At 39.0% G+C, this 27,911-nt stretch overlaps 1 protein-coding gene across 1 annotated transcript; it reads left to right on the top strand.

The window, feature by feature from the left end:
• Positions 1-27,808, top strand: LOC146905929 (uncharacterized). Its single transcript, XM_085728683.1, has 2 exons — positions 1-735; positions 27,683-27,808. Exons 1-2 carry the CDS (start codon positions 1-3, stop codon positions 27,806-27,808), a joined length of 861 nt encoding a protein of 286 aa, XP_085584809.1.
• Positions 27,809-27,911: the final 103 nt, after the last annotated feature.

The raw sequence follows: 27,911 nt of genomic DNA on the forward strand, positions 1-27,911 counted from the left end.
ATGGTGACTAGTGAGGATCAGAAGGTCAGATTGGCTGCTCACATGCTTGCTGAGGAGGCTGAGTATTGGTGGACCAATGCTAAGGGAAGGCTTGAGGTCGGTGGTGGAGTTGTGACTTGGGCTAGGTTCAAGACTGAGTTTTTGGGGAAGTACTTTCCTGAGGATTTGAGGACCAAGAAGGAAGTGGAATTATTGAACTTGAAGCAAGAGAACCGTTCAGTGGTTGAATATGCGGCAAAGTTTGAAGAGCTTTCAAGGTTTTGTCCGTACATCAATGCGGAGGATGCTATGGTTTCTAAGTGTGTGAAGTTTGAGAGCGGTCTGAGGCCCGATATCTATCAGTACATGTGCATTCAGGAGATTCGTGACTTTGACACCTTGGTGCATAAGTGTCGTATGTTTGATGAAGCTGGAAAGGTCAAGGTGAACCATTATAAGGCGATGAATGAGAAGAAGGGAAAAGGTTATGGATTTGGGAAGCCGTATAACAAGGACAAGGGAAAGAAGAAAGAAGGTGGTGGAGGCTCTAAGCCAAATGTTGCTGAAGTGAGGTGCTACAAGTGTGGAATCTTGGGTCATTTTGCTAATGATTGCAAGAAGGGTGATAGTTGCTACAAGTGTGGGCAGAAGGGTCACAAGGCATTTGAATGCAAGAGGGATATTACTTGTTTCAACTGTGGCGAAGAGGGTCATTTTAGTACCAAGTGTATCAAGCCAAAGAAGGCGGCGGGGAAGGTGTTTGCATTGAATGCAGAAGAGGTGGAGCATCCGGATAATCTCATCTGAGGTATGTGTTTTATCAATAGTACTCCTTTGATTGCAATTATTGATACTGGTGCTACTCATTCTTTTATTGCGGCTAGTTGTGTTGAGCGTTTGGGTTTGGTTGTGACTCTGTTGTCTCGAGGGATGGTTATCGATACCCCGTCTAGTGGTTCGGTGACTACTTCTTTTGTGTGTGGTAAGTAACCTGTTAGTTTTGGTAACGTTGATTTTGAGTTGGATCTTGTGTGTCTTCCGTTGAAGCATATGGACGTGATTTTTGGTATGGATTGGATGTTATCTTTTGGTGTTAACATTAATTGTTTGACCAAGAGTGTAATGTTTTCTACGCCGGTAGTTGAGGAAGGTGGTAAGTTCTTGACCGCGGAGAAAGTGAAGAAGTCTTTGGATGGTGAAGCTAGTGTGTTTATGATGTTTGCTTCCTTGAAGGAAAGTAGTGAGAAAGGAGTTGGTGATTTGGTGGTAGTGCAAGAGTTTCCAGAAGTTTTTCCGGACTGTTATACCCTAATTTTGGACCTAAAAATACCAACTCAATTCTTCTTTTGTATTTCAAGTCATTTGATATGTCTCTGATCAATTGCATCTTTCTCTGCATTTTATTTCAATTTTATTTGTAAAAATTCACATAGAAGGGCATTTTAGTCATTTCCTAGGTCAAAATTTCTCTTTCAATCTTTAAAATTTTGTTTGAGCCCTTTCAAAGAGTTTGAATAAGTCCTTGCTTCAATTCTATGTCAAAATCCATTTTAAAAATTGCATTTGAAGTCATTTTGAGTTAGTTTTGCCCCTAGGGGCATTTTAGTCTTTTCAGGTGTTAAAACACTGTTTAAATCCTAAAAATTGTCTCTGAGTCTTTTAATTTTGCTTGTATGAGTCTTTGCTTCAATTTCTTATAAAAAAATCCATTTTAAAAATTTGTATCTGAGTCATTTTCAGTCATTTTAGCCCCAAGGGCATTTTGGTCATTTCACACGAAATTTCGGCAGAGAGAGGTTACTTTAAAGTACCTCATTTAGGCCATTGGTTCGTTTTAGTCCGTTTTGTCAATTTTAATCGTTTCACTTTACGTTATTTTCCAATTACCAATTTTAATTCATTTTATTTTACTTTTAAGTCCTAAATTTCTAAAATTTGCATTTTAGTCCATTTTTGTCCAAGTCATAGTCCAGTGCCACATGTCAGTCTTTTATTTGTCCAAGAGTTAGTTACGCCACATGGCAGTTTGTCATTGGTCCAGGCATTACAGTCATCAGCTATAAAAGCCACATCACAGTCAATGGTCAAGGTCACCAATCACTTTCTGCACAGTCATCACAAACAGATTCATTTCTCTCTCTCCACATTTTCAGATCAAAGCACCAAATTCTTGATGAACTTGATGAATGTTCATCAAGAACACCAAGAACAAACCCTAACAAACTTTTCCAGAAATCAATTCTGCATCAACACATAATCATCAACGCAGAATCAACAACACAGAATCATCAATCACGCAAAATTCGATCCAAAAATCATCACAACACTATCAAATCCAAAACCGAAAATCATCAAAACAAACTCAAATTCAGCACTGTTCGTCATCAACAACGACGAATCCAAGTCTCAATTGCAAATCTGTAACGATCATCATCAACAGATCAAAAATGGAACAAAAGAAGGCCAACGGTTCGTGAGTCAAGCAACAACAATAACCGAAGTCAGATCGAGCAAAGAAGAAGCAAGAGGAAGTGGTACGAATCGAAGCTCAACGGAGAAGATAGGAACGGAAACGTGAACGAGTTCATCGCTGCAAGCTTCGGCAGATTCGAATCAAGATAAGGTAGAAACTCTCTCTTGAACTTTCGTTTCTTGCCGTGTTTGATCGTAGATCTAGAACGTTTGTGAACTGTTTTGGAAATTCTAAGACCGGATTTGAGTAGAGGAGGAGAATACGAGCAAAATGATATAAAAATTTCAAAAAAAAAAAGGAAAAATAACTCCGGTGCGGCGGCGCTCCGGCCAACCACCGCACCGGAGTAGCTCCGGTCATCTTCCTCAGCTCATCGCCGGCGAGCTGGTTCTAGAGAGAAGTCAGACTCTCTCTCTCTCTAGAACTTAGTAATGTGTTGTTTTTTTTGTCAAGTGTGAGGTTTTTTTGTACAAAGCTTTTTATACTCCCTCTCTAAACCGATCCAGTTAGCCAACCCATGGATCTACCCGATCCAGCTTTCTTTGGGCCCATAACTGTCTTTTTTTGTTGTTGCTGCGTGTTATTGCTGTTTACACCCTCCTTTTCTGTGCGTTCTAGTTAATTTCTTGCTATCTGCACCCCTGTCTGCCCAAATTTGTTTATAAAAAATCCTAAAATTTTTCTAATGTGTTCTTAATATTTTTCTTGACATTTTGGTGACATTTTTTTGCGCTAAAACTTGAGAAAAGCACTTGAAGCATTTTTTTCCTTATTTTTGTTAGAATTAGTAATTTTCTTGAACTTTTTTAGTCCAAAAAACCTTTAAAAAATTCCTAAAAATTTCATGAGTGTTTCTTGATAATTTTGTGACCTTTTAGTGTTAATTTTACATAATGAAAATTGGTAAAAATAATGTGGTGGTTTTCTTACTATTTTTGTGATATTTTGTGCTAAAAATAAATGAAAATTTGTTTGATTTTAATTCCAATTGCTTGGTGAATAATTGTGACCTATACCATTTGATTCCATAGAGTTTAGCCACTGTTTGTGTTTGATATTGATGCATGAGTATGAATCTTGATTAGTTACTTAGATTACAAGTTAGTTGTGTAGTTAAATAATGCAAACATGTTTAAAGTTTGTCTTAAAATGCCAAGTAAATCATGTTGCCTTAATTCCCATTCCAAGACTTGATTCTAAACCTTTAAAAATGTATTGGAATGTGAGAATTATAGGTCACATGAGCCTTGCACTTTATGAACAAATTTTAGTCATGTTTGCACTCTTTTGCCTTTATTTTGGTTTGTTTTCCATCCTTTATGTTGTAGTGTCTTTCTTGCTTTATTTCTTTTGATATTGCCTTATGCTACTAACCATTTCATTTCATGTCTCATATTCTCCATAAGCATTCCCATTTCATTCCACATCCCATCTCTTTCTCCACTTTAATTTCTTGCACTTTAAGTTTCAATTTCATGAAATTAGAATGTAAAGATTTAGGAATTCTTGTAATATTTTACTTTTATGCTTTTAATTTCTTGGCAAAGAGGCCATAGAATGTATCTTGGGCGTGATGTAATAAGGACAATGGACTCTAATAATGTACACCGACACAAGCACCGACACATGCACACACTTCACTTTGGATATGTAGCTAGAATATGCATGTTTAGATGTATGTTTAGGATTGTATGTTTAGATGAATGTTTAGGCTTTATACTTAGAAAAATCAATTTTCCAAACAAATATGAACAACATCACTCAAACCATTTTTAAAATAAACCTTGGGATCAAAATCCCATTGAATTTTCCTTTTTCATTTTCTTAATCAAATTTCAATGAACTTTAACCATACTTGGACCACATTTTGCAAATGACTAATTCAACCTCACATTTTTTTTTCTTAATCCCATGCCCTTGAGGCCTCTTTCTATTCTTCAAATTCCATTTTCAAACTTAAAATCAACCAACAAAAACAAAAACATTTTTGGAAGAGAACTACGGTGGATTTGATCCCTTAAACGGGTACGTAGGCAAGGAACAAAATTCCTTCAATTCAACTAAAATAAAAATTCAAACGCATTCTTCTCCCTCCAATTCTTCACTTAGAATCCCTTTAGGTCTAAATAAACACTTTCAAAATAGCATTTAAAAATAAAGCGCGCGCGTAGAAATTAAAGACGGTTCCTATAGGGTACTATAGTCGTTATGGGTGCCTAACACCTTCCCGTAGCGAAAACAACTCCCGGACCTCGATTCTCAAGGGTTTTGCTTACTTTTTCCCTTCCCAAGAAAAAAATAAGATATCACCGGTTTAAAAGGTTCAAACGTAATCAATGTTTGACACCCGAAAACCAAGATAAAACAGCTGGCGACTTCACTGGGGACATTCGAGAGTTACGCCTAGTCTTTATTTCCACGCTTGCGCTTTCGTTTTACTTGCTTCTTTTACTTGCTTTCTTGTGTGAATAAATGTTTAATTTCTTGCAAACGTGTGGGGTGAGAATATCAAAAGTCCTGCACCCGGGCTGAGTGAACTTAGGATTTAGGAGGGATATAATCGACAATTCATTCCGGGGGTTGCCTCGTGTTTTGGATTATGCGATCAATCCCACATAGTTGAGGCATTTTGGGGGTGATGTTGTCGGCGCGTGTTGTCGCGTTTAGGCACTTTACTTCTAATTGTTCTATGACGCTATGAACCGTAGATAACCAAACCCATCCATGGCCATTTTCTAGGACGTAGTGCAGAGGCTAAACTGAGTGTTGTCTCGAGTTTTAGTCGTCACGCGATACTACACTCAAGCTAGACCTTCTTATGTATAATCATGGAGCGAGTGTTGTCTCGTGACACCGTGATGTACGTCGGAGAGGTTGCAACTTGGGAACTTTTTAGAACCCGGTTACTATTATCCTAAAGCCCTAGATTCACCGGACACCGTGTCCACCCATGACTCCTCGACTTTGAATTTCAACCCACCATGTTTTCTCCAAACTTGAACATAACCATGCATTCATGCATACATGCATAAACTTTTGTCATGCATTGTTATCGAAGGGCTTAGACAAATTGAATTTGTAAACATTACAGGAATAAAGAAAACTAAGTCCTACAAGTTCAAGGAAGTGGATTTGGCTAGTTTGAGAGATTTGGCACTCAAGATTAAGGATCCGACTGGTTTCCGACGTCGTTACGGGGCTTTACTTTCTATTCTCCAGACTAATGTGGATGAGAAGCTTGTGCATACTCTAGTGCAATTCTATGATCGGGACTATCGGTGCTTCACCTTTCCGGACTTTCAGTTGGTGCCTACTCTAGAGGCTTATTCTTCCTTGATGGGTCTATCTATTGCTAGAGGGGTACCTTTCTCGGGACCTGAAAATCCTCCCACTCCATTGGTTATTGCTAAGGATCTCTATCTCAAGACCACCGATGTCTCCAAGAATCTTGTCACTAAAGCATGCATCCGAGGGTTCACTTCAGAGTATCTTCTTGGGAAAGCCAACCTCAAGACCACTTGTCAGGACACTCTCGAGGCTATTCTTGCACTTCTCATCTATGGGCTTATTCTCTTTCCGAATCTCGATGGCTTCGTGGACATGAATGCTATTATGATCTTCCACTCCAAGAATCCGGTCCCTACTTTGCTAGCTGACACATACCATGCTATTCATGATCGTTCCGGCAAGGGTCGTGGATATATTCTTTGTTGTGTGCCTCTCCTCTATAGGTGGTTTATTTCACACCTTCCGGAGTCTTTCCACGCCAATCCGGAGAATTGGTCTATTTCACAGAGGATTATGGCTCTCACACCTAATGAAGTGGTTTGGCTTACTCCCGCTTCAAGGGTTAAGGAAATCATCTTTGGTGGTGGGAAATTTCTTAATGTACCTCTTCTTGGTACCCGGGGTGGAATCAACTATAACCCGGAGCTTGCTTTGCGACAATTTGGTTTCCCGATGAAAGATAAACCCATCAATCTTGCTACGGCTCCTTACTTCTTCCACTACTCCAATGCTCCCACAGGAATAAGAGAGGATTTTATGGATGCTTGGTCTAAGCTTCGAAAGAAAGAGGTGAAGCACATGGGTGTAAGGTCCGGTGTTGCTCATGAAGCCTATACACAGTGGGTGATAAACCAGGCTGTGGAGATTGGTATGCCTTACCCCTCTATGAGATATGTGTCTGCATCTATTCCTACTATGCCTTTGCCTCTACTCCCACCTACTCAGGAGATGTATCAGGAGCATCTAGCTATTGAGAGTCGGGAGAAGCATCAGTGGAGAGCTAGATACTATGAGGCTGAGAACTTGATCATGACTTTGGATGGAAAGGATGAGCAGAAGACTCATGAGGTGATGACACTGAAGAAAGAGTTAGCTAAGGCTAAGAGAGAGATTGAAGAGAAAGATAGGTTGCTTATGAGAGACTCCAAGAGGGCTAGGGGTGCCCGTAACTTCTATGCATGATACTGCAGCTATGAGTCTGAGTCTGAGGATGACGCTTCCACTTCCTGTGCTTGAGGATCTCCATTTCCAGTTGTTATTTCCATTTGTTTATGTTGAAATTGTCTTGTAAAACTATATGTTGGTTGTTTGTTTCCCGTTTATGATTATTGTTGTTTAGTGATGTTTACAAGCTTATAATTTGTCTGAAAACCCTTCGATAACACAAAAAGAGTCTTTTTTGCATATGCATTAACACATTTCATGCATCATATGCATTCACTGGTCACAAAAAACTTCTCTCGTGCTCATTGCCTCCTGGTTTTGTCCGCCGCAGTCTGAAAAGTGGCTCGTGTTCGCAAAGTTTACCAACCAGATAGAGTTCATCAAACAAGATTTCACAAGAGAAGGATTATGGCTAACTTTGAAGAAGAAAATGCTCAGCTCCGTGCCGAATTGGCTGCTATGAAAGAAGACTTGGCTAAGGCTCATGACACTATGTCTGCTTTGCTGGCTGCACAAGAACAACCAGCCACATCTGTTCCAGCTGCTACTGAAGCAATTCCATCTATCCCACTATCTACTGTGGCTACTGATGCTCGTTTTGTTATGCCCAACGGCCGTCCCTATGGTCTCTCAGCTTACTACTCTCCTAATACTGCTGCTGGTGTCTCTGGTTTTGCCGGTCAAGGACAGATTCTTGTGTCCACTGCTATGCCTCAGGTAACTACTGTTGTCACTGATCCTATTGTACACACTGTACAACAAGTGATTGATGTCGATACTCCGCGTGGACAAGATCCCGCAATGGAAGCTATGAAAAGACAGTTAAGGGAGTTGGCTGGAGAACTCCGTGAGGTCAAGGCTAGCCGGGGAAACAATGGTGTTCCTGCTAAAGCTCGTGATCTATGCTTGGTATCCCGATTTGAGGTTCCTAAGAAATTCAAAGAGCCAGAATTTGACAAATACAATGGAACTTCTTGTCCCCACAACCATGTTATCTGGTATGTCCGAAAGATGGCTAACTACGCAGATAATGATGCACTGATGATCCACTGCTTTCAGAGTAGCTTGACAGATGATGCAGCAGATTGGTACACTAGTTTGAGCAAAGACAACATCCATACTTTTGAGGAACTCGCTGCTGCTTTTGAAGGTCAATATGAATTCAATACCCGTCTGAAGCCAAATAGGGACTCTCTTAAAGCCCTATCTCAGAAATCAGATGAAACCTTCCGTGAATATGCTCAGAGATGGAGAGGGGCAGCTGCCCGTGTTTCTCCTCGACTTGATGAGGAAGAATTAACACAGACATTCCTGAAGACTCTGAAGAAGGAATATAAGGAGAGAATGATAGTCTCTGCTCCGAACAACTTCTCTGATATGGTCACAATGGGAACTCGTCTAGAGGAGGCTATCCGAGAGGGCATTATTGTCCTTGAGAAGGGTGAATCTTCAACCGGTGCACCAAAGAAGTACGGTAATGGCCACCATAAGAGGAAAGAATCCGAAGTAGGGATGGTATCTGGTAACCCATCTGCAGCTGCTACACAATTACCTCTGCCTTATCACTACATGCAGTACTCTCAACATCCTTTCTTCCCGCCATTCTACCAACAGTATCCTCTGCCACCGGGCCAACCACCAGTGCCCGTCAATGCTATTGCACAGAAAGTACAACAACAGCCTCCTGCTCAACAGCAACGGCAGCAACAACAGGGTCCCCGACCCAAACCTTCTTTTCCACCAATACCAATGCGGTATGGTGAGCTGCTCCCAACTCTACTGGCTAAGGGACACTGTGTCACTAGACCAGGCAAGCCTCCGCCTAATCCATTGCCTCCCAGGTTCCGACAGGATCTAACATGCGAATTCCACCAGGGTGCTCAAGGTCATGATGTGGAAGGTTGCTTTGCTCTGAAATATATTGTGAAAGACTTGATAGAAAAGGGACGGTTGACTTTTGAGAATAGTGTTCCTCATGTTCTTGACAACCCGCTTCCAAACCATGATGCTGTTAACATGATCGAGGCCTTCGAAGGAATTCCTGTTCCTCAGGAAGAGCCCATGCTGGATGTCCGCAATGTCGTTACTCCCTTGGTGCCATTACATGTCAAACTCTGCCAGGCTTCTCTTTTCAATCATGATCATGCTTCTTGTTCAGAGTGTCTTCGGAATCCTATGGGCTGTTGTGTTGTGCAAGGTGATATCCAGAGTCTGATGGATAACAAACACTTGATTGCCAGTGATGTATGTGTGATTGTGCCAGTGTTCCATGACTCTCCTGTTAAAAGTGTATCTCAGACAAGGGATGTTGAGCCTTTGGTGATCAGGTTACCTGGTCCGGTATCATATACTTCTACAAAAGCAATTCCTTACAAATACAATGCAACCATGATCGAGAATGGAGTGGAAGTGCCTCTGGTATCCCCAGCTACAGTTGATAATGTTGCTAGTGAAGTTACAGCTCTGAGAAGCGGGAAAGTCCGTCCACCCTTGTTTCAAAAGAAGGTGGTCACACCTATTGCCACAATAACACCACCGGTTGCTCCTCCTGTTGACAAGAACACCGGCCCATCAGGCCAATCCATTGAAGAGTCTAATCTGGATGAGATTCTGAGGCTCATTAAGAAGAGTGACTATAAAATTGTTGACCAGCTGCTGCAAACCCCGTCAAAGATATCCATTTTGTCTATACTCATGAGCTCAGAGGCTCACAGGAGGGTGTTGATGAAGATACTGGAGCAAGCTTATGTTGACCACGAAGTCTCTGTGGAGCAGTTTGATGGGATAGTGAGTAATATTACTGCCTACAACAACTTGGGGTTTGGCGACGATGAACTCCCCGAAGCAGGGAAACACCACAAATTGGCTCTGCATATCTCGGTGCACTGCAAATCTGATATGATATCCAACGTGTTGGTGGACACTGGATCATCGTTGAATGTAATGCCTGAGTCCACACTAAGGCTATTGAGTCATCATGGAATTTCCCTGAGGGGTAGCAGCTATCTGGTTAAAGCTTTTGATGGATCCCGCAAAGATGTTCTTGGGGAAGTAGACTTGCCAATCACCATTGGTCCTGAGACATTTCAGATTACTTTCCAAGTCATGGACATCAATGCTTCCTACAGTTGTCTCCTCGGAAGACCTTGGATTCACGACGCTGGAGCAGTCACCTCTACTTTGCATCAGAAGCTTAAGTTCATGAGGAATGGTAAGATTGTCACTGTGCATGGTGAAGAAGCATATCTGGTAAGCCAAGTGTCATCTTTCTCTTGTGTTGAAGCAGGGTCCGCTGAAGGGACGTCGTTTCAAGGCTTGACTGTTGAAGGTGCAGAGCCCCGGAGGGCTGGTGCTAGCATGGCTTCATTGAAGGATGCCCAGAAGGCTGTTCGGGAAGGACAAGCTGCTGGCTGGGGCAAGGTGATTCAGATCTTGGAAAACAAGCGAAAAGAGGGCCTTGGATTCTCCCCGACATCTGCTGCTTCAAAGGGAACTTTCTACAGTGTTGGGTTCATCAATGCTATTACTGAAGAGGCTGCTGAGAGTAGTCACGTGCCTACATTTGTTATACCAGGAGGCACTGTGAGAAATTGGGAGGCCATTGATGTTCCTTTAGTCATGCATGCTTCCATGTAATGTGTCTTGTTGCTCATGTTTTTCCTTGTTTTCAAAATAACAATCCTTTCGCTCTGCCCAAGGCGAAAGTGACATCATTGTAAGGGCATGTTTGTTTCGGCATTGCCGTTATCAATAAAAGTTGTCGTTTTTTCTCACGACTCTTTGTTTTTTACTTTTTAGTGCCTTTTTCTTGGAAATAATGGTAATGCCAGAAAAAACCAAAACATCTGTATTTTCTTATTAATTTCAAAAATCTGCATGAAAAACTTTTTCTAAAATCATCCCAATCATATTATGCAGATTGAACCATAATAAACCCGTTGAACACAGTGACCCTATGGTTCCTCCAAATTTTGAATTCCCGGTATATGAAGCTGAAGATGAGGATGATGATGAAGAGATACCATATGAGATCACTCGATTGCTTGAGCGAGAAAGAAGAGCCATTCAGCCTCACCAGGAAGAGATTGAGCTTATCAACCTGGGAACTGAAGAGAACAAGCGAGAGATCAAGATTGGTGCTGCACTTGAGCCAGAAGTGAAAAAGAAGATCATTCAGCTTCTCCATGATTATCCAGATGTCTTTGCATGGTCCTATGAAGATATGCCAGGTCTAGATCCCAAGATTGTGGAACATCGGATACCGACAAGACCTGAATGTCCTCCTGTCAAGCAGAAATTGAGAAGGTCTCGTCCAGACATGGCTCTTAAGATCAAGGCTGAAGTACAAAAGCAAATTGATGCGGGTTTCCTCATGACAGCTGAATATCCCGAGTGGATTGCCAACATTGTACCAGTACCAAAGAAAGATGGGAAAGTTCGAATGTGTGTTGATTACAGAGATCTGAACAAAGCCAGTCCAAAAGATAACTTCCCATTGCCTCATATTGATGTGCTTGTTGACAGTACTGCTCAATCCAAAGTGTTCTCTTTTATGGATGGTTTCTCTGGCTATAATCAGATACGAATGTCACCTGAAGATAGGGAAAAGACGTCCTTCATCACTCCATGGGGAACGTTCTGTTATAAAGTGATGCCGTTTGGCTTGATAAATGCTGGTGCTACCTATCAAAGAGGTATGACCACTCTGTTTCATGATATGATTCACAAAGAGATTGAAGTATATGTTGATGATATGATTGTGAAGTCAAGTGATGAAGAGCAGCATGTTGTGTATTTGAAAAAGATGTTTGAAAGACTGAGAAAGTACAAGCTGCGGTTGAATCCTAACAAGTGCACATTCGGTGTACGATCTGGAAAGTTGCTGGGCTTCATTGTCAGTCAAAGAGGCATTGAAGTTGATCCAGACAAAGTCCGAGCCATCAGAGAGATGCCGGCCCCTCAAACTGAGAAGCAAGTCAGAGGTTTCCTCGGATGTCTGAATTATATTTCAAGGTTCATATCTCATATGACTACTACTTGTGGTCCAATTTTCAAATTGCTCAGAAAGAATCAGCCTGTTGTATGGAATGATGAATGTCAGGAAGCTTTTGATAGCGTTAAAGAATACCTGTTAGAGCCACCTATCCTTGTCCCACCAGTGGAAGGAAGGCCTTTGATTATGTATCTATCAGTGTTAGATGATTCAGTGGGTTGTGTTCTCGGTCAGCAAGACGAGACTGGTAAGAAAGAGCATGCTATCTACTATCTGAGCAAGAAGTTCACCGACTGTGAGACTCGGTATACAATGCTTGAAAAAACTTGTTGTGCTTTAGCTTGGGCTGCCAAACGCCTGCGTCATTATATGGTGAATCATACAACTTGGTTGATATCCCGAATGGATCCAATCAAATACATCTTTGAAAAGCCTGCTGTTACTGGAAAGATTGCCCGTTGGCAAATGTTGTTGTCTGAATATGATATTGTGTACAAAGCTCAGAAAACAATCAAAGGAAGCATCCTTGCTGAGCATCTTGCTTGTCAACCTCTTGATGATTACCAGCCAATTAAGTTTGATTTCCCTGATGAAGAGATTATGTACTTGAAAGCAAAAGACTGTGAAGAACCACTGATCGATGAAGGGCCGGACCCCAATAGCAAATGGGGATTGGTGTTTGATGGTGCTGTTAATACTTATGGTAAAGGAATTGGAGCCATCATTGTAACTCCGCAGGGGCACCACATTCCTTTCACTGCTCGAATAACTTTTGAATGCACAAATAACATAGCTGAATATGAAGCATGTATCTTGGGCATTGAAGAAGCCCTTGATATGAGAATCAAACACCTTGACATCTATGGAGATTCTGCACTTGTTATTAATCAGATAAAAGGTGAATGGGAGACTCATCATGAGAAGCTGATCCCATACCGTGACTATGCAAGACGTCTGTTGACATACTTTACCAAGGTCGAGCTGCACCATATCCCTCGGGATGAAAATCAGATGGCTGATGCTCTCGCTACTTTGTCCTCCATGTTTCGTGTGAACCATTGGAATGATGTGCCCGTGATCAAAGTGCAATGTCTTGATAGACCCGCTCATGTGTTTACTATTGAAAATATGCCCGGTCAAGCTGATAGAGATGTGAAGGATAAAAAGCCTTGGTATTACAACATCAAACAATTCTTGCAGAATCGTGAATATCCACCTGGTGCTTCCAACAGGGATAAAAAGACTTTGAGAAGATGGGCTAGCAGATTCCTTCTGGACGGAGAAATCCTATACAAGAGGAACTATGACATGGTTTTGTTGAGATGTGTTGACAAACAAGAAGCTGAGAAGTTGATGCATGATGTACATGACGGTACTTTTGGGACCCACGCTTCGGGCCACACTATGTCAAGGAAACTGTTAAGAGCCGGCTATTACTGGATAACTATGGAGCGTGACTGCCACAAACATGCCAAGAGATGCCACAAGTGTCAAATTTATGCTGACAAGATTCATGTGCCTCCACACGCTCTCAATGTTATATCTTCCCCATGGCCTTTCTCTATGTGGGGCATTGACATGATCGGAAGAATTGAACCAAAAGCTTCCAATGGACATCGTTTCATTCTAGTGGCAATTGACTATTTCACCAAGTGGGTTGAAGCTGCTTCCTATGCAAATGTGACCAAGCAATTGGTTGTCAAGTTTATCAAGAATAACATCATCTGCCGATATGGTGTTCCTAACAAAATCATCACTGACAATGGTTCCAATCTGAACAATAGTATGATGCAAGCTTTATGTGAAGAATTCAAAATTGAACATCACAACTCTTCTCCTTATAGACCTCAGATGAATGGTGCAGTTGAGGCCGCTAACAAGAACATCAAGAAAATTGTTCAGAAGATGGTCACTACTTAGAAAGACTGGCACGAAATGCTACCTTTTGCCTTGCATGGTTACCATACTACGGTGCGCAGTTCAACCGGGGCAACTCCCTTCTCTCTGGTATATGGCATGGAAGCAGTTCTCCCTTTGGAAGTGGAGATTCCATCTCTTCGAGTGATCATGGAAGCAAAATTAACTGAGGCTGAATGGTGTCAAAGTCAGTACGATCAATTGAATCTGATTGAAGAGAAACGTATGGATGCTATGGCTCATGGACAGTTGTATCAAGTGCGAATGAAGAATGCTTTTGACAAGAAAGTCCGACCTCAAGAATTCAAGGAAGGCGAACTTGTATTGAAAAGAAGGATAAGTCAACAACCCGACCCAAGGGGCAAGTGGACACCTAACTATGAAGGTCCTTATGTTGTCAAGAAGGCTTTCTCTGGTGGTGCTTTGATCCTTACACACATGGATGGTGTTGAACTCCCAAATCCTGTTAACGCCGATATAGTCAAGAAATACTTTGTCTAAAAAGAAAAGAACAGCGTGGTAGGTCGAAAACCCGAAAGGGCGGCCTAGGCAAAAATGCGCGTCCCGGTGGATCGAAAACCCGAAAGGGCGATCCAGGCAAAAGTTAGGGACAAAAAAAAATGAATATGAAAAAGCTCGCTGAGATTGTACGCAACTCAGGCAAGAATGAGCGCCTCGATGAGCCGAAAACCCGAAAGGGCGGTTCATGCAAAAATGAGGTTGACAATAAAAGACAAGTAACTATATCTGGCAAATCAACATCACCCCTTTGGGCACCTGCAACTGTCAATGATCATCTTCATCAGAGGCTTCTGTACTTGTGAATTCAAAATTTCTATGAAATGTAGCGGTCATCGTGTTCAATGTATCACCAACCAATAAAATTACCATTTTCCAAGCTTTATAAATCCGTGAAGTCATGCCTTTGGTGGACTTTCACTCTTCTACATCAATTTGAGCCTTTCTGTTGTTTGAAACTCTATTTTTCCTTCTACTTTCAATGCTTCATACAAAATATTTCCTTTCCATTTGATAAATGTCAATGTCTGAAACAAACATTTGTGAAAATTTAAAAAACATCTCTTTTTCTGTCTATTTTGAAAGCAAACCTGAGCAACAGGGTACATTTCAATGAAACATGCATGAATAAATGAGTGTCAATGTCTATTTCAATACATGTTACAAGCAGGTTACTCCCCAGGATGATCTGTGGTCAATGGCAAGAATGAAAAAACAGAATGAAAAGGAAAATGAAAAAAATACAAATAAGAAGCTCGCTAAGTTGAAAACCCGAAAGGGCAGCTTAGGCAAAAACGAGCACCCCGCTGATTGACAACCTATGAAGGCAATTCAGGCAAAAATGGGGCAATGAAAAGAACCTTACTCCCCGGTGAATCGAAAACCCGAAAGGGCGGTTCAGGCAAAAATGGGGTTTGAAAATGAAAAGAATAATGAAAAGCATTGACCACAGATGCGAACATCCAATGTTTACTCAGCACTGACACGCCTAGCAACGGCGACCTGTATCCAAGAATCTTCCAAGGGTCCCTCCTCCACAAGTTTATTGCCCTCAGCCATGGTTTCGATACGTCTCTCAACGACGGTCTCTCCCAAAGAGGTTTTCCCCTGTGAATATGTTGCAGCACGAGCCACTACGTGCCCAAACTTCCAATGTTTTGTCTATCTCTGCGAAGCCTCCCTGCCAAATTACAAGCCAATCATGCATTTCAAGCATTCATACATGCATAATCATGCATTTTATGTGCTCATACATCCAATAATCTTGCTATACCATACATACATGTTGCATATCCAACTGTCAACTGTCAAATTCAATTTCAATTTCAATTCCAATTCCAATGTCAAAATTCAATTCAATTTCAACTGTCAAATTCGATGCAATCTCAACTTTCCAATCTCAATTCCAATTTCAATTGTCAAATTCCATCCAATTTCAACTTTCAATTTCAAATGTCAAATTCGAAGCAATCTCAATGTCAATATCAAATGTCAATGTCAACATCCAATGTCAATATCAATTTCAACTTTCAATTCAATTCCAATATCCAATTCAATGTCAAATGCAACCCTCCAATCCAATGTCAGTGTCTATGCCTCAATCCAATTCCAATTTCCAATGTCTCTTTCAATTTCAACTCTCAATCCAATGTCAGTGTCTATGTCTCAATCCAATTCCAATTTCCAATGTCTCTTTCAATTTCAACTCTCAATCCAATGTCTATGTCTATGTCTCTGCTCAATCTCAATTTTCAACCTCTCTTTCAATGTCAACTTTCAATCCAATTCAAATCAATGTCAATTTATTCTCAATTTACTCTTGGGCCAACAAAAATGGTCATGTCTATTTTCAAATCAAGTCAACGACAAGTTACCCTCAATTGGTATCTTGTTAAACCAGACTTTCAATTTGTATCTTGTTACTGGTCACGTGCCAGGTTCGATCCAAAAAAAAGAACCACTTGTACCTGCTTATATACCTATACTTCCGGACAAACGACAAGTTCAACTCAGAGAACAGTTTGTACCCAGCTCATGCTTTGTTATTGGTCAAACGGCAAGTTCGATCTAAAAGAACAGTTTGCACCCTCCCACATGTCGTGGTGATAATCCAACAAGCAAGTTCGATCCAAAGAACAGCTTGTATCAACCCTTTTGCCTATGTCTCCAGCCAAACAGCCAGTTCAATCCAAAGAACAGTTTGTGTCTGCCTATCTGTTTGTATTATCAATCAAGTGTCATGTTCGATCCAAAGAACAGCTTGTATCTGTCCATATGTCTATGTTTCCGGTCAAGTGCCAAGTTCGATCCCAAGAGCAGCTTGCACCTATCTCTTGTTTTGTATTCCTTGGTCAAGTGGCTAGTTCGACCCAAAGAACAACTTGTACCCTATTTTCTATCCCTGGTTTGTCTACCCTGTCAGTGTCTATCTGAATCCCCAGTGACATGACAGGTTCCATAAACTCCAGTAGTTTGTCTTGCATTCATAATCAAAGTATTGCATGGCATTCATATCTTTGAAACTCTGAAAGTGTATTTTTATGTCCAAAAGCAGTGCAAATGTTAATATTTAAGTATCTTCGTCCCGTCAAATCAAAGACTTCGTCTCTTGACTCTCCGGACAAAGAAACTTAAATAGGGGCAGCTGTTATACCCTAATTTTGGACCTAAAAATACCAACTCAATTCTTCTTTTGTATTTCAAGTCATTTGATATGTCTCTGATCAATTGCATCTTTCTCTGCATTTTATTTCAATTTTATTTGTAAAAATTCACATAGAAGGGCATTTTAGTCATTTCCTAGGTCAAAATTTCTCTTTCAATCTTTAAAATTTTGTTTGAGCCCTTTCAAAGAGTTTGAATAAGTCCTTGCTTCAATTCTATGTCAAAATCCATTTTAAAAATTGCATTTGAAGTCATTTTGAGTCAGTTTTGCCCCTAGGGGCATTTTAGTCTTTTCAGGTGTTAAAACACTGTTTAAATCCTAAAAATTGTCTCTGAGTCTTTTAATTTTGCTTGTATGAGTCTTTGCTTCAATTTCTTATAAAAAAATCCATTTTAAAAATTTGTATCTGAGTCATTTTCAGTCATTTTAGCCCCAGGGGCATTTTGGTCATTTCACACGAAATTTCGGCAGAGAGAGGTTACTTTAAAGTACCTCATTTAGGCCATTGGTTCGTTTTAGTCCGTTTTGTCAATTTTAATCGTTTCACTTTACGTTATTTTCCAATTACCAATTTTAATTCATTTTATTTTACTTTTAAGTCCTAAATTTCTAAAATTTGCATTTTAGTCCATTTTTGTCCAAGTCATAGTCCAGTGCCACATGTCAGTCTTTTATTTGTCCAAGAGTTAGTTACGCCACATGGCAGTTTGTCATTGGTCCAGGCATTACAGTCATCAGCTATAAAAGCCACATCACAGTCAATGGTCAAGGTCACCAATCACTTTCTGCACAGTCATCACAAACAGATTCATTTCTCTCTCTCTCCACATTTTCAGATCAAAGCACCAAATTCTTGATGAACTTGATGAATGTTCATCAAGAACACCAAGAACAAACCCTAACAAACTTTTCCAGAAATCAATTCTGCATCAACACATAATCATCAACGCAGAATCAACAACACAGAATCATCAATCACGCAAAATTCGATCCAAAAATCATCACAACACTATCAAATCCAAAACCGAAAATCATCAAAACAAACTCAAATTCAGCACTGTTCGTCATCAACAACGACGAATCCAAGTCTCAATTGCAAATCTGTAACGATCATCATCAAAAGATCAAAAATGGAACAAAAGAAGGCCAACGGTTCGTGAGTCAAGCAACAACAATAACCGAAGTCAGATCGAGCAAAGAAGAAGCAAGAGGAAGTGGTACGAATCGAAGCTGAACGGAGAAGATAGGAACGGAAACGTGAACGAGTTCATCGCTGCAAGCTTCGGCAGATTCGAATCAAGATAAGGTAGAAACTCTCTCTTGAACTTTCGTTTCTTGCCGTGTTTGATCGTAGATCTAGAACGTTTGTGAACTGTTTTGGAAATTCTAAGACCGGATTTGAGTAGAGGAGGAGAATACGAGCAAAATGATATAAAAATTTCAAAAAAAAAAGGAAAAATAACTCCGGTGCGGCGGCGCTCCGGCCAACCACCGCACCGGAGTAGCTCCGGTCATCTTCCTCAGCTCATCGCCGGCGAGCTGGTTCTAGAGAGAAGTCAGACTCTCTCTCTCTAGAACTTAGTAATGTGTTGTTTTTTTTGTCAAGTGTGAGGTTTTTTTGTACAAAGCTTTTTATACTCCCTCTCTAAACCGATCCAGTTAGCCAACCCATGGATCTACCCGATCCAGCTTTCTTTGGGCCCATAACTGTCTTTTTTTGTTGTTGCTGCGTGTTATTGCTGTTTACACCCTCCTTTTCTGTGCGTTCTAGTTAATTTCTTGCTATCTGCACCCCTGTCTGCCCAAATTTGTTTATAAAAAATCCTAAAATTTTTCTAATGTGTTCTTAATATTTTTCTTGACATTTTGGTGACATTTTTTTGTGCTAAAACTTGAGAAAAGCACTTGAAGCATTTTTTTCCTTATTTTTGTTAGAATTAGTAATTTTCTTGAACTTTTTTAGTCCAAAAAACCTTTAAAAAATTCCTAAAAATTTCATGAGTGTTTCTTGATAATTTTGTGACCTTTTAGTGTTAATTTTACATAATGAAAATTGGTAAAAATAATCTGGTGGTTTTCTTACTATTTTTGTGATATTTTGTGCTAAAAATAAATGAAAATTTGTTTGATTTTAATTCCAATTGCTTGGTGAATAATTGTGACCTATACCATTTGATTCCATAGAGTTTAGCCACTGTTTGTGTTTGATATTGATGCATGAGTATGAATCTTGATTAGTTACTTAGCTTACAAGTTAGTTGTGTAGTTAAATAATGCAAACATGTTTAAAGTTTGTCTTAAAATGCCAAGTAAATCATGTTGCCTTAATTCCCATTCCAAGACTTGATTCTAAACCTTTAAAAATGTATTGGAATGTGAGAATTATAGGTCACATGAGCCTTGCACTTTATGAACAAATTTTAGTCATGTTTGCACTCTTTTGCCTTTATTTTGGTTTGTTTTCCATCCTTTATGTTGTAGTGTCTTTCTTGCTTTATTTCTTTTGATATTGCCTTATGCTACTAACCATTTCATTTCATGTCTCATATTCTCCATAAGCATTCCCATTTCATTCCACATCCCATCTCTTTCTCCACTTTAATTTCTTGCACTTTAAGTTTCAATTTCATGAAATTAGAATGTAAAGATTTAGGAATTCTTGTAATATTTTACTTTCATGCTTTTAATTTCTTGGCAAAGAGGCCATAGAATGTATCTAGGGCGTGATGTAATAAGGACAATGGACTCTAATAATGTACACCGACACAAGCTCCGACACATGCACACACTTCACTTTGGATATGTAGCTAGAATATGCATGTTTAGATGTATGTTTAGGATTGTATGTTTAGATGAATGTTTAGGCTTTATACTTAGAAAAATCAATTTTCCAAACAAATATGAACAACATCACTCAAACCATTTTTAAAATAAACCTTGGGATCAAAATCCCATTGAATTTTCCTTTTTCATTTTCTTAATCAAATTTCAATGAACTTTAACCATACTTGGACCACATTTTGCAAATGACTAATTTAACCTCACATTTTTTTTTCTTAATCCCATGCCCTTGAGGCCTCTTTCTATTCTTCAAATTCCATTTTCAAACTTAAAATCAACCAACAAAAACAAAAACATTTTTGGAAGAGAACTACGGTGGATTTGATCCCTTAAACGGGTACGTAGGCAAGGAACAAAATTCCTTCAATTCAACTAAAATAAAAATTCAAACGCATTCTTCTCCCTCCAATTCTTCACTTAGAATCCCTTTAGGTCTAAATAAACACTTTCAAAATAGCATTTAAAAATAAAGCGCGCGCGTAGAAATTAAAGACGGTTCCTATAGGGTACTATAGTCGTTATGGGTGCCTAACACCTTCCCGTAGCGGAAACAACTCCCGGACCTCGATTCTCAAGGGTTTTGCTTACTTTTTCCCTTCCCAAGAAAAAAATAAGATATCACCGGTTTAAAAGGTTCAAACGTAATCAATGTTTGACACCCGAAAACCAAGATAAAACACGGACGACATTACCGAGTTACCGCCGGAGAGGGAGGTTGAGTTTGCAATTGATTTGGTACCAGGAACGAGTCCTATTTCGATTGCGTCGTATCGGATGTCTGCATTAGTGTTGGGTGAATTGAAGAAGCAGTTGGAAGAGTTGCTCGAGAAGCAGTTTATCAAGCCGAGTGTTTCTCCGTGGGGTGCTCCAGTGTTGTTGGTTAAGAAGAAGGATGGAAGCATGAGGTTGTGTGTGGATTATCGGCAGTTGAACAAGGTGACGATTAAGAATCGGTATCCACTTCCGAGGATTGATGATTTGATGGATCAGTTAGTTGGTGCGGAAGTGTTCAGCAAGATTGATTTGAGATCAGGATATCATCAGATTAGAGTAAAGGCGGAAGATATATCCAAAACTGCGTTCCAAACGAGGTATGGACACTATGAGTATTCTGTGATGCCATTTGGAGTATCTAATGCGTCAGGTGTTTTCATGGAATATATGAATAGAATATTTCATCCTTTTCTGGACCGTTTTGTGGTGGTGTTCATAGATGATATTTTGGTATATTCAAAGTCGGAAGAAGAGCATGCCGAGCATTTGAGGATTGTGTTGGGAGTCTTGAAGGAGAAGAAGTTGTTTGCTAAGTTGTCGAAGTGTGAGTTTTTGTTGCGGGAAGTGAGTTTCCTTGGTCATGTGATTTCTAAATGTGGTATTGTCGTGGATCCGTCGAAGGTTAATGCAGTGTTGCAGTGGGAATCACCTAAGTCTGTTTTTGAAGTTAGAAGCTTTCTTGGTTTAGCAGGTTACTATCGGAGGTTCATTGAGGGATTCTCTAAGTTGGCGTTGCCACTGACGCAGTTGACTCGGAAAGGGCAAGCTTATGTTTGGGATGCTAAGTGTGAGAAGAGTTTCCAAGAGTTGAAGAAGAGGTTGACTTCAGCTCCAGTGTTGATTTTGCCGAATCCGAAGGAATCGTTTGTTGTGTATTGTGATGCTTATAAGATGGGTCTTGGTGGTGTGCTTATGCAGAATCGTCAGGTTGTGGCTTATGCTTCGAGGCAGTTGAAAGTGCATGAGAAGAATTATCCGACTCACGACTTGGAATTGGCGGCAGTGGTGTATGTGTTGATGATTTGGAGGCATTATTTGTATGGTTCTAAGTTTGAGGTGTTTAGTGATCACAAGAGTAGTATTTGTTTGACCAGAAGGAGTTGAATATGAGGCAAAGAAGATGGTTGGAGTATCTTAAGGATTTCGATTTTCAGTTGAGTTATCATCCCGGAAAGGCAAATGTTGTTGCTGATGCTTTGAGTAGGAAGTCGTTGCATATGTCTGCTTTGATGGTTAAGGAATTGGAGTTGATTGAACAGTTTCGAGATTTGAGTTTGGTTAGTGAGTTGACGCCGGATGGTGTGAGGTTGGGAATGTTGAAGCTGACGAGTAATATTTTGGAAGAGATTAAGAATGGTCAGAAGGAAGATTTGGAACTTGTAGATCGAGTGGTGTTGGTTAACCAAGGTAAGGGTGGAGACTTCAGGTTGGGTGAGAATGGTGTCTTGATGTTTCGTGATCGTGTTTGTGTACCAGATGTTCTTGAGGTTAAGAGACTGATTTTGGAAGAAGGTCACAGAAGTAGTTTGAGTATTCATCTAGGAGCAACTAAGATGTATCAGGATTTGAAGAGGTTGTTTTGGTGGCCTGGAATGAAGAAGGAGATTGCAGAGTTTGTGTATGCATGTTTGGTTTGTCAGAAGTCTAAGATTGAACATCAGAAGTCGTCAGGTTTGATGCAACCGTTGTTTGTGCCAGAGTGGAAGTGGGATAGTATCTCTATGGATTTTGTTGGAGCTTTGCCGAAGACTGCGAAGGGTTTTGACTCGATTTGGGTGATTGTTGATCGGTTGACGAAGTCGCCACATTTTGTTCCTATCAAGACCGGTGTTGGTCGTGCTTTGAAGTGTCGGAAGTTGACTCCTCGTTTTGTTGGACCGTTTGAGATTGTTGAAAAGGTTGGGGTTGTAGCGTATCGGATTGCGTTACCACCATCATTGTCGAATCTTCATGATGTGTTTCATGTGTCTCAGTTGCGGAAGTATGTGTATGATGCGTCTCATGTGATTCAAGTGGATGATTTGGAAGTAAGGGATAATTTGACCGTTGAGACTTGGCCAGTTAGGATTGAGGATCGTGAAGTGAAGCGTTTGCGTGGCAAGGAGATCGTTTTGGTTAAAGTGATTTAGGTTGGACCTACTGGTGAGAGTGCCACTTGGGAATCGGAGAGTAGGATGAGGGTTGTGTATCCAGAGTTGTTTCCTTCAGGTAATTTTCGAGGGCGAAAATTCTTTTTAGTGGGGGAGAGTTGTAACAGCCCGATTTTTCGCTAGATTTATTTTATTATTTATTTAATTGTTTATATGTGCGTTATATGTGCTCATATGTGATTATTTGCCTCTGTGTGTATTTCTGGTTGGGAATTGTAGAATTCGGTGTTAGAAGGGTATTTTGGTCATTTTGTGAGTAAGGGTAATTTTGTAATTTGATGAGGATTATTTCTAATGCTTGGTGAGAGTTGTTATTTTACTAAGTTACTAGAGAGAGTGTAGTAATTATTTTAATTACCGATAGTTGACCGCTAGTATTACATTTTACCGTTAAGTGAGTAGTAACATTTTGGGTTAGAATAGAAATGGGTTAGGCTCATTAAGGCATTGTGAGTTGAGCCCAATTATATAGAGAAAATAGGGTTTTTACCAACATTTGTCATTTGGGAGAAGAGGTAGAAAGAGAAAGAGCAAGAGAAGAGAAAGGGTTGAAGAAGGAGAGCTAGAGAGAGCTAGAGATTCTAGTTGTGGGAGCTAAATTGAAGCCTTAGCTAGAGTTTGTGAAGAATTAAGGTAAGGGGGTTAGTCTTTGGTCATAATCACTTAGTTGTAGCTTCTACCCTAATTCTTTACATAAGTGCTTATTTGAATAATTGATTATTTGTGAAATTAATTGTGAAATTCGTGCTTATGTTGTGATGCAATGTTTGGGTATGTAAATTGAATGTTAATTGAGTTGTTGATGATGAAATTGCAAGCTTAAATCATGTACATATGTATGCTTTGTGTTTTACCAAAAAATTGTTAATTTTTGATGAATTGTGATGAATTCATGATTAGTTGTTGTTGTTGATGTTGTGAGGTGTTGTTGTTGATGAATGGAACCTTGGGTGATCTTAATCTTTGAGCTTGTGATGATTTGTGTTGTTATTTTTGAAGTTTTATGAAAATAGGTCAAATGGTGAATTTTATTGGAAGAATGTTTTGGTGCAAATTTTATATGGTTTTGTGTATCTTTTCATGTTTAGAAATGTTTAAACAAACTTTGGATCAAATTTGAGCTTTGGGAAGTCAAAATTGGGATTTTGGGGTGAAAAAATGAGTTTTTCCCGTAACAGGACTGTCCCAACTCGCCACAGCGAGCCGGGGGCAAGTTTGAGGCGAGCAGGAGGTGCTCCCTGTTAGCTTACTCGCCTCGAGAGTAGATTTACTCATTGTGGCGAGCTGCACAGTGGCAGCATCCCCTGTTTCGCGTTCCTGCAGCTTTTTCACACGTTTCTGTTTTGAATTGGCCTTCGGTGTAAACATGAAAGTTGTAGATAATTTTGTTAGCTTTCCAGAGGCTTTAGTTTGACTTGAAAATGATTTTTGGTTTTTGAGTTATGATGAAAATACTCCAAGGAGGTCTTAGAGAAATTTTACGAAAAATTCGCATAACTATATCTAAGTCGACCCAAACCTTATGGATTGTTCCCAATTTCAAACTTATGTTTTATGAGTTCAATTAAGGTGTTTAATGGTACTTAATCTATGAAGTGATGAATCTAACTTGGTTTTGTTTTGTAAAAGAATTGGTTTTGCAAAATGATACCAAGAGACGAACTTGGTGATTTTCATGATTTCGCCGTGTTTAGCCGGTGAAACGTAATTGTATGCTCTACTGCACTTGTATGTAGCCTAGACGTATACTTAGTTGAGGCATTGAATCTTGTTTACTTGATTTTAATTCAAAAGCTTCAATTATTTAAAATGGTGAAATTAGAGACGAACTTTGATGAAAATGGTTTTATGAGCCGGATGATTTATGAATCCTCTATGGATAGTTTGATAGGATTGTAAGAAGATGTTTGAATGACTGCTAAGTGATGAATATGATATTTGTTATCATATGTTGTATTGAATGAAGTTGTTGAACTTTATGATAAAGCTAAATGTTGATATTGCCGTTGATTATTGTCGTTGATTATTGCCGTTGTTTATAGCCGTTGAATATAGCCGTTGATTTGTGGTGAACATATGCATAGTGGATTGAGTCATATGTTCATACATCATATGTCATGTTGGATGTTATATCCATATTGCCGTTGATCGGATACTCATATCCATATTGCCGTTGATTATAGCCGTTGATAATGATGTTTTTGTTGCATCATAAGGTGACGACCTTGTAGGAGTTTGGTACCACATGCATGTATGTGTCGAGTCTAGGTGCATGACATGTTATCATGAGTCTTGCTTATTGCCATTGTATGAAGTATCTTGGTGATGATTGTATGATGAATACATATATTTACGATAATTGTGATTGTGGTGTGATTGAATATGTGGAGGTTAACTGTTTATGTTAATTATTGGAATTTGAATTGATATATATCATGCCTAGTTGTTTATGTTGATTATGATTAATGTAATGCTAACCTCTAGTGGTTTCGACCGCCTACCTGTCTTTATGGATGGGTAGACGTTGTGCAGAAGTAGCCGCTCGGTGAGTTGCTTGTGGATGTTTGGAGCTATCTCCGCTATCATTTTGGCGTAGTAGTCTAGGGCTCTGATTAGGTTGAGTCGGTGTCCTAGTCTTGTTAGATTATTTTATTTTGAGATGTACTCATTGTTGAGATTTGGAGAATTTTATGTTGATGTTATTTGACCATGGCATATATATTTTTGGAGATGTATGAATTATATTCCGCTGTGACTGTTGAGATATTATTATATATGCATGCTGGTTGTTGTTTAGATGAGACGTAGCGTCTATTTCTTGAATATTTGTCATATTTGCGTGTTTTATCGCTTTAATAGAAATAGGGCGTTACAGATTTAGCTACTCATAATGGTGTTTACAAATAACATAATCATTAGAGGAATTAAAACATACACAAAGTGATGGAAGGATGAAGAAATCGTCCTCCTTGGCAGTCTTGTAGCCTCAAAATCGCATTTTGCTCTCCTTAATTCGTAACCCCTGTTTTTGGAATAGACTTCAGCTTAAATAGGCACAGAATATCGCCCAAATCGTGTCACGTTTTAAGTGAATCGTGACACGTTTTCACCTTGTAGAGCAAGACACTGAATTAGGGTTTCTCAAAATCGTGTCACGTTTTACCAATCGTGACACGTTTCGTAAATGTCGAACCAAGAGTTCTGATGCTTCCCAAATCGTGTCACGTTTCCATAAAATCGTGATATGTTTTCCTTTTTGCAATTCCTTCAGTTTTTCTGCTCTTTTTGCTGCATAAGTCTCCTTGTGAACTCCCTTTTGTGATAAAAATACATAGAAAATTACGTAATGACAAGATGTCATCATTCTCATTTTTCTCCATCAAATTTGTCATACACAATAACAATTTTGAGCAAAAATAACTTTGAAAGTAGGAAGTGAAATATAAATCAGGTGTAAGTCTAACTATATTGCGTTGCAAAAATAAATATACAGAAACAAAATCAAATTTCAATTAAGTCAATTGTGTACAACTTATTTAATTAGTTTTTTGAAGAAGTCAAATTAACTCACCGAAATTATCTCGAGGAGAATATAATTGAATCTGAGAAACTTGAGAGGAGCACAATCCAAGGTCACAAACCAACACCATCAAACCAACCCAAGTGGGTTCTAATTTTTTTTTTTCTTAAAACCTTTTTCTATGCATAATTTTAATTGGGGGCCGATCCTTTGAATTTGGATGCCTTGGATAAATCATGAAATGGTGCCCCTATAAAAAATTTAACAAAAAATACACAAGGATAAAAGAATTGAACTTGGAGATTTGCACATTTTCATTTGACATTGTACAAAAAGAACACGAGTATGGATCTTTGAAATGTGAACTAAGTGGCTCTAAACAAGATTCATGCTCCAATAGCACATATGAATCATAATTCAATGTTTATATTCTTCATCCTCCTCCTCTAAGAAATAGTTTGAGTTTAGTATTATATCATAAAAAAAGAATTGTATGAGTATTTAATAAATAAATAAATCATTTGAAACACACTCTTAAGAGACCGTTGTATCTTTACGACACTGATACTTATGCGCTCGGCCCATGCTCAAGCCCACCCCTGTTTTAACTGACTTGTGCTATGTGGCAAAATTTTCATGAAACCTTGAAAATATTTATTATTTACGTGAAAATAATAATTATTAAAAAAAAACATTTCATTTATAAGTAAATAAATCTTACTTTAAAAACTTAGTCGGTTACAACCCAAGAACAATAAATATTCTAAATGGTTTTTTAAACAGTTAAAGTAATAATTAATTAAAAAAATAACCGTTATGATTTGATTTCAATATCAATAAATTGTGTTGTTTCATATAAATAATAGAGTTTTGGGGAGACTAAAATTCAATAACAAAATCATTTTTAAATTCATATATTCTTTGATATTTCCATACCCGTTTTTTTCAAAAAAAAAAAAGTATCTAAAACACGATTTCATTTCTGATGAATCATTTGGAAAAACAATCATGGATATTGGTTCTGAGGGTTGTGTATGTGTGCTTATTTTGTTCATGACTATGAAAATAAGAAACTTCCATTTTTCATGGAGTCTGTTATAATGGATCAAAATATATTTTCTTTCATATCCTTTTGGTTTTTGTATTTTTTGTGTTTAAAATATGATGTACGTAGGGAGACCAAATTGATGTTTTTATATGAATAACATTGATCTACAAGGTCTCAGGTTCGATTCTCTCCAGTGTCAATTTAAGTAGGCTAATTTAGCTTCTTAAAAAAAACATTGATCTACAAGTTTAAGGATCAACTCTAAAAGGAAATTGTGAACGAAATTTTCTCTTTTGATGTATTCATAAGGGTATAATAGAGTTTACGTATATATTTATGAATTCTCCATAGAAACCCGTGGAGATATGCAAGGACGGGGACAAGAGTAAAAATCTTCCTGTGATGGAGAATGGGGGTGAGAAATATTTTGAAGGATTGAGATGGAGAGCGAGGATCACTCTCAGTATAGCCCCGTAAAACAACACAATTTGAATTTATTATCCGAAGTCACTTTTCAAAATATTTTCTAGCACCATTGACAATTGAAGCAAATAATTTTTACACTTATATATTGAATAAA

The sequence above is a fragment of the Medicago sativa genome, chromosome 7 (genome assembly GCF_051527215.1).
Source record: "Medicago sativa cultivar Bolivia chromosome 7, Bolivia_mono, whole genome shotgun sequence".
In the NCBI taxonomy this organism is placed as follows: Eukaryota; Viridiplantae; Streptophyta; class Magnoliopsida; order Fabales; family Fabaceae; genus Medicago; species Medicago sativa.